The sequence below is a fragment of the Arvicanthis niloticus genome, chromosome 4 (genome assembly GCF_011762505.2).
Source record: "Arvicanthis niloticus isolate mArvNil1 chromosome 4, mArvNil1.pat.X, whole genome shotgun sequence".
Classification (NCBI taxonomy): Eukaryota; Metazoa; Chordata; class Mammalia; order Rodentia; family Muridae; genus Arvicanthis; species Arvicanthis niloticus.
This window is the reverse complement of record NC_047661.1, coordinates 122,231,227-122,240,169: the sequence shown is the minus strand read 5'-3', so window position 1 is coordinate 122,240,169 and position 8,943 is coordinate 122,231,227. Positions and strand designations below refer to the sequence as shown.

At 46.2% G+C, this 8,943-nt stretch overlaps 1 protein-coding gene across 7 annotated transcripts in view; it reads right to left on the bottom strand.

The window, feature by feature from the left end:
• Window positions 1–1,755: 1,755 nt before the first annotated feature.
• Window positions 1,756–8,943, bottom strand: part of Mcoln2 (mucolipin TRP cation channel 2) — a 47,482-nt gene continuing 40,294 nt past the window's right edge. For 4 of the 7 annotated variants that reach the window (XM_076933337.1, XM_034500516.2, XM_076933338.1 and 1 more), the window contains 3 exons: window positions 6,784–6,990; window positions 4,797–4,918; window positions 1,756–2,561 (listed from right to left, as the gene is read on the bottom strand). In XM_076933337.1, the coding sequence (XP_076789452.1) occupies window positions 2,525–2,561; window positions 4,797–4,918; window positions 6,784–6,990 (366 nt within the window). In that variant the 3' untranslated portion in view covers window positions 1,756–2,524. Of the gene's footprint in view, window positions 2,562–4,796; window positions 6,991–8,943 lie in introns of those variants that run through there. The other 3 variants (XR_013110168.1, XR_013110167.1, XM_076933340.1) reach the window with 3 other exon arrangements.

Sequence of the window (8,943 nt, the reverse complement as noted above, 5' to 3'; positions counted from 1 at the left end):
AGAGGGAAGAGGGAAGAAGAGGGAAGAGGGAAGAAGAGGGAAGAGGGAAGAGGGAAGAAGAGGGAAGAGGGAAGAGGGAAGAAGAGGGAAGAGGGAAGAGGGAAGAAGAGGGAAGAGGGAAGAAGAGGGAAGAGGGAAGAGGGAAGAAGAGGGAAGAAGAGGGAAGAGGGAAGAGGGAAGAGGGAAGAGGGAAGAGGGAAGAGGGAAGAAGAGGGAAGAGGGAAGAAGAGGGAAGAGGGAAGAAGACGGGAGAGGGAAGAAGAGGGAAGAGGGAAGAGGGAGGAAGAGGGAAGAGGGAAGAAGAGGGAAGAGGGAAGAAGAGGGAAGAGGGAAGAAGAGGGAAGAGGGAAGAAGAGGGAAGAGGGAAGAGGGAAGAAGAGGGAAGAGGGAAGAGGGAAGAGGGAAGAGGGAAGAGGGAAGAGGGAAGAGGGAAGAGGGAAGAGGGAAGAGGGAAGAGGGAAGAGGGAAGAGGGAAGAGGGAAGAGGGAAGAGGGAAGAGGGAAGAGGGAAGAGGGAAGAGGGAAGAAGAGGGAAGAGGGAAGAGGGAAGAGGGAAGAGGGAAGAGGGAAGAGGGAAGAGGGAAGAGGGAAGAGGGAAGAGGGAAGAGGGAAGAGGGAAGGGAAGGGAAGGGAAGGGAAGGGAAGAGAAGAGAAGAGAAGAGAAGAGAAGAGAAGAGAAGAGAAGAGAAGAGAAGAGAAGAGAAAAGAGGGTTTGTCCCAGACCTGTCCATCAGCAGTTACCCTACTACACCTTCAGTAATACCAGAAAGAGTTGTCCCAGACCTGTCCATCAGCAGTTACCCTACTACACCTTCAGTAATACCGGAAAGAGAACGGTGAGAAAAGCTGCCATTGTTCAAAATGACTAAGAGAAAAGAAACAATGTTTCCACAGTAACCCTGAAAAATATTTTTCTTCCTGAAAGTATTTGAGCCAACTAGAACAAAAGGAAATGAAAGGAAACACAAAAGCTGATTTTAAAAAGTAGCTAAGAACCAGTGATACTATTATTTTCTACTCAAATGGCAGCCAAAGCTGCAGACTGCAAATCTATTCTGTTCAGAGCCAGCCAAGCTAGCGATAGCTTAACCTTATACCTGATCTGGAACCAGAGAAAGAAGCCTGGAACCTCAGTCTGATGATCTTTAGTTTTAAATCTAAGCCCTGTGACTCTTGAAATATTTTTTTTGTAAAAAGAAAAATGAACTAAAGTGATATTTTAAACTAAGCATTCTATATGTAGGCATGAGTCTTTTTCCTTTAAAAGAAAATGAAGATTGATTTCTATTTCATGTATGAATGTTTCACTTGCATGGATGCATTCATACCATGCTGCAGATGTCACAAAAAAGCATGTGCTTCCTGGAACTGGAATTACAGGGTCTTGTGAGCCACAGTGTGGGTGCTGGGAACAAAACTCAGAATCAGACAGCAGGTCTTGGGACAGAGACAGAGGCAGAGGAGGGCAGGAGTTGCTCTGAGATGCTAACTCAAATCTCACCCTGCACCAGTAGACCTCCTATGCCCTGATAGCTCAGCTATGACGTAACAATCTTAATCTGTCATCAGCACAAATCTGTATTAAATAGCTTCTATGGACTAACCCTCACAGCTCCTTCGCCACTTGTTTAAAAAACGACAGATCTCTCATGTAGACAAAGTATTCAAGAGGGATGGTGTGATATGAAACTCTCACTCAGTGGCTGTCAAGAGACATCCCATTTTAACACAATAATTGTACATCGCAGCATCATGAAAATAAATTTATTTAAGGCACATTTCCTTCCATGACAACGGCAAATCCCCACCACAGTGGAAGTGACTCATGAATAATAGGTGGTCACTCCCAGCTTAGGGCAACTCACTCATCATGTGTACAGTCCAGGGAAAGCTCACCTGAGGGGACAGCCAGATGCTCTTTCATCCCGCTGACTGTGCTAACAGACACTGTGTGTCATGCTTGCTGAAGAAGCAAGGTCACAGTACAGCCCGCTAGGATCTGAGTTCTTCTAGACATCTCTCTGTTAATGTTTGAGTGTGAGCCTTACATGGCTTATCAGTTCTCCAGATTCAAGTCTTAATTTGGTATTGAAGCCAAGTTTATTTCTGTGCAGACCAGGAGTTAACCAACGTCTTCAAATCCGAGGCTCACAATTTGAAACAAATCTTTTTCTGGCAATAAGCATACATTTTTACCTGGTTTTAAATAATGCTTACACACTCTGAAATGGGAATACATTTTTTTACAGCTCAACGCTATGATGTCACAAATGACCAGACTTCTGATTAATATTGTTGTCACACTGGCTTCATGTTAACTCCCAGGAGAGGCTTGCTCTTCACACTCCATGTCTATAAAAAGTAACTTGGGAATGTCATTTCCGGTCAGCAGCTCATGGACACACCTCCTTCTGGTTCCACCACTCAGTAGGACAATCTTTGAGTGAACTGCTGCTGCCTCTGGGATCTCTCTGTAGGGCCACAGCCTGAAAGGGTCTGGACTTGACCGGCATTAGCCAAGGGTTTTAATCAATGAGAATCAAGTGGTCATTGCTTCTTCTCCTGTAATAGAAAAGGGGATGAAGGAGAAAGTGAACATCAATTTAAGAATTTTTGTTTGGATAGTCTTATGTTGTTGATGCTGTTATTGCTGTTGTTTTAGACAGGATCTCATGTAGCTCAGGCTAGCTTCAATCTATGTAGCTGAGGATGACCTCGAATTCCTGATCCTTCTGCTTCCCCTCACAGAATACGTGCATCACTACACCTGAAATTTACAGCTCTTATTTTTTATTTTATTATTCAGATAGTGATGTTAGGGACCAAACTGAGGTCTTTCCCAGTCTAGACAACTGTTCTACTGCTGAGCTATATCCCACCTGGACTCCCCAAAATCCTTACAAAAAGACTAGAATGCTCTCTATTCTAGACACACCTAGCTTATGTGGGAAAAATGTGAGAAAGGAAGAAAACTGAGGACAGGAAATGTATGTACTTTTAGGCTTGGATCGAAGCTCTGGAAACAACCCATGAGCAGCCATTGTCTCTCAGGACCCTGCTCTAGCAGAGCTGATCAGTGGCTGCAAGGACCAGACACCATCCTTCATAGCAGAGAACGTTTGACAACTCTTGTCTGCCCAGCCAAGCCTTTCTCTGCAAAGAGCCCCATTCTGTCAGGCTGGGAAGAGGAATCAGGCCGGCAGGCTCACCCTGTGGGCATCAAGTGGTTTAGGAGAGGCATAGACTGCCTGGGTACACAGCTGAGGGTGTTTCTAGAGAGGTTTAACTGAGAAGGAAGCACTCCGGAAGGTGGGCAGCCCTGACTTGGCGTGAATGAACGCTGAACATCAGCCTTCATCAGCTTCTGCTTCTTCTCTGTGCCCAACACTACCAGCTGTCACACGCTCTGGCCACTGTGCGTTGCTTGCTCAGACCCTTCGTTACCGGAAACCCTTCGTTCCTTAAGCTGTTCATCATCAGGTATTTGTCACAACGGTCAGAAAAGCCATTAATATAATAACTACAGGATACCACAGCGGCCCTGAGAGACCTGTGATACTCTTCCCATGGCTTAGGAGGCAGTTGCCAATTAAGAAAATTAATTTCCCTTTACCCTGGCATCCATGGCAATAGTTCAATGCTCCGAGAGAATGAAATGCAATTCTGAAAACATCTCAGAAGACCTCATCTCGTGTTCACCAGACACGTGCCCACTCATCTCATTGCAAATCTCAAGATGTGGTGTGAAATGACAGACAGAAAGCTCGTCATGAGAACGAGCTTAAGCAGCTATGCTCTCCCATCTTCCTTTAGGAATCCGATTGGTGGGACCCTCAGAAAACATGGGCAAGGAAAACTTGGAAAATTCCCACCCCTGACGCAAGTGAAAACAAATCCGGGGACATTTGAGAAAACCATGCTGGTCCCAACACAGCCATGTAGCAGACTCTGGTCACTGAGAATCAAGTCATTTCTGTCAGAGTCCAAACAGCTAGCAATGAAGAACTATGTGATCTTGCTTTCAACCAAGACCCACTGTGGTGGTTTGAATGAGAATGGTCCCTGAAGGCTTATACATTTGAATACTTAGTCCCCAGCTGGTGGGACTATTTGGGAAGGATTAGGGGGTGTGGCTTGTTGGAGGTGTTTTCACTTGGAGTGGGCTTTGGGGTTTCAAAAGCATGTACATATTCCCAGTTAGCTGTCTCTCTGCCTTAGACTAGTGGATCAGAATGTAAGCACTCAGCTACTGCTCCAGTGTCATGTCTGCCTGCTGCCATGCTCCCTGCCATGATGGTCATGGGCTCACTCTCTGGAAAACCTCAATAAATTCATTTTTTTTGGTTGCTTTTATCTTGGTGCTTTGTCACAGCAATAGGAAGGTAAGAGGGACAGACACCAAAGGCTTCCTCTCCATCATGTCCTATCTGTTCCAGGAGCTGATTTGCTTCACATGCTGTGAGGGGAGACAATGCTTTTGATGAGCCTGGAGGTTCACCTCCAGAACACGCACTCTGACCTCTTCCTTTGGACCCTTAAGATCCAGCCTCCTGCTTCTGTTCACGGTTTATCTCCTCCTGAGGGTCTCATGAGGTCTGTAACTTAGAGTTTCAGTGACGTCATGGAGCATTCTACACAAACCTTGTTGTATAGAACATTGTTTTACAAGAAACTATTTCTCAAACAAATCTGTGTGGGAGGAAAGGAACAAACTCAACCGTTTCCCACCACAGGAAGATTTCAGAGAGCAGAGTTCAGTTGGGATGACTTTCCTCCCACCGCAGACACCACACTGACCTCCTCAGACAGCAGAAACAGGACAGCAAGGCCGAGGGCTCCTTCTGGTACCCATCTTTGCTACTGCTCCCCTTCAGGAACTTCTGCAGATCCGTTTCGGGAAACCCATTCTGCTGGTATTTCTTTTGGAAAAGCACACAATGCTGTGATTACTGAGCAATGGTTCCCTTTGTCAACAGAGCAAACCCACCTCTGTGAAATGCAACTCCCTCCCAAGGTACTAATTCAGATCTGAGGAGTACTAGGAACAATGCAGAATCAGTCTGTCAGTCTCAGAACAATCTGTCCGTCCCAGAACAGCTGGGGGGGGGGGAGGGCAGGGGAACTGAGAACAATGGAAGGGAAAGTTCTAGAAAACAAGCCAGGGGAGAGGGAGGAGAAGTGTGTTGAAAATAATAGAAAGAAATCGTCCAAACCAGAAAGCTAGAGTGCTGATCATGAGACCAGCAGTTGTCACTCCACACACACTGCCCACCTAGAATCTTTCAGGGGCATAATCCACATTCTCTGCTTGCACAAAAGATGACCAGAGAGTGGGACAGGCGGTAGATTTTCCCTAACAGACAAAACACTCCTAGCATCCAGTCATGTTTAGTAAGTATCCATCCCAATGTTCAGGTTTGCCCCATACAAGGACATGACCATGTCAAAGACACAAATGTTCATGGCAAGAGCCTGCAATGCTGTCCCTACACAACTTGCTACAAGGGCCAACCCCCACTCACACCCTGACTCTGATCGTAACACACTGACCACTGACCAGCTTTCTTCTGAGTTTGTATGAGAAGGGCTGAGCAGAGAAGGCAGTACCCAAGGACACCACCATGGCACTTGTCCTGAAGTAGTTTTCCTAACACATCCATCTGCAGTGGAGATACCAAATCCCAAGACTGTGAGCATCCTTGGAGCTGTGAAACATCAACCACACAAGCCCAGTCTGGAAAGGCATGGGGTGTACTGTGGCTTAGGAAAGCTGTCCTTTTTACCACCTTAATGAAGTAGGCACTGTAAGTATATAAGATATCATAGTTATTCCTCAGTGGTGAGGATGGCAATCACCTCACATCACTAGAATTTACCCTGAAACACATGTCCCAGCCAGCCATTCAGGCAGGAGCATCCGTGGACTCTGAGAACAGCAGTCAGGTGGTTGACTTCAACAGAATCAGCTCTTCCCCTTTCTCTCTTTTCCCTGACCTACCTCCGACCCATCCCAGGGTAACAAGTAAAATGTTTAAAGTGCTGTGCTGGCCAGTTTTATGTCAATTCAATGTAAGGGGGAGTTATCTGAAAGGAGGGGACCTCAACTGACAAAATGACTCTGTAAGGTCTAGCTGAAAGGCATTTTCTCAATTATGGATGGACAGGGGATTCCTAACCCATCGTGGCTGGTGCCATCCCTGGGCTGGTGGTCCTCAGTTCTATAATAAAGCAAGCTGAGTAAGCCACGATGAGCCAGCCAATAAGCAGCATCCCTCCATTGCCTCTGCCTCCAGGCTCCAGCCCTGTTTGAGTTCCTGCCCCGCTTCCTTTGGTGATGTACTGTGGTGTAGAAGTATAAGCTGAATAAACCCTTTCCTCCACAAGTTGCTTTGGTCAGGGTGTTTCATCACAGTAATAGAGACCCTTACTAAAACAAGGGTGTATTTAAATTAGTCATCAGAACAAAACAGGGTTTATTTTCTAAACATTTTAAAAATAAAATTCTACTTCAATAAGATTACAGCCTTTTCTTTTTTTTCTTTTTTTTCTTTTTTTTTTTTTTTGGTTTTTCGAGACAGGGTTTCTCTGTATAGCCTTGGCTGTCCTGGAACTCACTCGGTAGACCAGGCTAGCCTCGAACTCAGAAATCCGCCTGCCTCTGCCTCCCAAGTGCTGGGATTAAAGGCGTGCGCCACTACCACCCGGCGATTACAGCCTTTTCTCTTGCTCCAGTCCACATAAAGTTTATGATGCCTTTTGGCAGCAAATGTTGACCGTGGCTTACCTTAATGGTGTGGTAAGAATCGGTGATCAGCGCAATGAAAAGACTGAGGACCATGTATATAAATAGGCTGATAAAGGAATACAGGTAGAGCCGGCTGAACAGCCACACCAGGATGCTCTTCTGCTGGATCTGAGCAAACGTGGCAAACATGTCATCACCGTTGACCAGAGAAAACAGGCATTCAGCAACTATGTTCAGGTTTTCAAACTGCAAGGGGAAATGTAAAGGAACCCCTGAGGTTGAGCACCATAGCTGGGAGCTACACGGGGCTGTGGGAAGCTTCAGGGGAAAGCAGAGAACTGTGAGGAGCTATGGGGGAGCTGCAGAAAACAGCAGGGGGCAGCAGGGGCAGCAGGGGCAGCAGGGGCAGCAGGGGCAGCAGGGGCAGCAGGGGCAGCAGGGGCAGCAGGGAGCTGTGAGGTGCTTTGGGAGCTACAGGGAGCTTCTTTGTCATTGTGATGTCTCTGTGACAGTACTGTGATGTCTGTCTATACTACAGTCAGCAACAGTTGGAAATGGTTGAGACTCAACACAATATAAAAGGATTTTCCTAAAGGGCTAGGACATAGAATTCCCAACCATATGATGAAGATATTTCCAGGAATTTCCCACCTCCAAAGACAGGCCACAGCTAAGACAGAGAGCAAGGCTTGTGACAGAACTTGGGGTAGAACATACAAGCTCAATGACACTCCAAACTAGTTCTCAACAAGGGAGGAAAGGTTTTACTCAGTGACTATGAGAAATTGTGTTTCTGAGACATAGCAATAGCTGACAAGAGACATTTGTGGTGAATTGCACAGCGCCTCATTGAGACTTGGGCATACATCAGGTTCAATCCAGCTCACAAGCACACTTGAGTGACATCTCAGCCATGGGAGCAATGCGATTTGACACATACTTCTTTAAAAACTAAAAGCATGTAGGAGATTTCCTAGAACAGGATAGCCCAAGGGCAGATGCCAGTCAGAGGTGACATCAGGGGTCCAAGTGAGGCAGAGAGTCCTAGCCAGAAATAAAGAGACGCTGGAGAAAGTATATCTGCATGAAGACTAGGAGGGGTCATGTGATGGTGAATCTTGATTGTTGACTTAAACTGATCCAGAACTACCTAGGATCCTGCCATGGCCCTGGCAAGTGTCTGAGCCTAAGAGCCTCCCATACCCCTGGCAGGTGTGGGAGGAATTTCTAGTTAAACTTAGGTGGAAAGATCCACCCTCTATGTAGGTGGCAACATTTCCTGGGCTTACTAAAGTCCCAGGCTTAATAAAAAGGAGACAGTGGGGTGAGCAGCAGCACCCATCTCTGTCTGCTGCCTGACTGTGGATGTCATGTGACCACCTACCTCATGGTCTCACCACTGTGGCTTGCCCAGCATGGTGGAATGTACCTTCAAACTGGAAGCCAAGGCGAACCCTTCCTTTAGTTTCTTTAGTTACTTTGTCGCAGCCATGGGAAAAATCACTATTCATAGACTATCAATAGACATTTTAGACACAGTGTATCTGAGGTACCAGGTGGGAATTGGGATGGTAGGTCGTTCAGCTGAAGGTATGCCCATGGAGCTTAAGCACTGATCCAAGGCTAACACAGACTACCCCTAGAATCCACAGCCAGTCATCCCAGCTCTGAGGAGTTATCAAACTGCCTCCAATCTCACTGAAATAAACTGTATGCCATTAATAAACATGTCTCTGGAGCCAGGGGTTCAAGCAGTAGATGGATATGAAAAACTGCCGGGGTAATAGTGACTTAATAAACCAGAGTGTATGGTTTTCGGAAATACATGAAAGGAGTTACTGTAGAGTTTTCAATCTGTTCTGGCATTAGGGGGTCGGGATTTCTCTGTTCATTAATTGAGCACAGCCTTGTGTACATCCAAGGGCTTGATAAGCATGGGGAGAAGGGACCTGCTGTCATGTTACAGGCAACAAAATGAACCTCCCATCAACTTATCAGAAAAAGAGGGCTCTCCTTCCAAATTCCTTGATTCCTGTAACTGATTCCAACCTCCACCCAAAAGAAATATCTGCACGAACATGATCAGGTGCATTCAAGTTTATACTGGCACAGTCACCCAACTCTTTGGTCCTCCAAAGCCCGTGTAATTTATGATGTGAGCCACCCTCCCTCTTCCTTTCTGATGTCATTACAGAAACT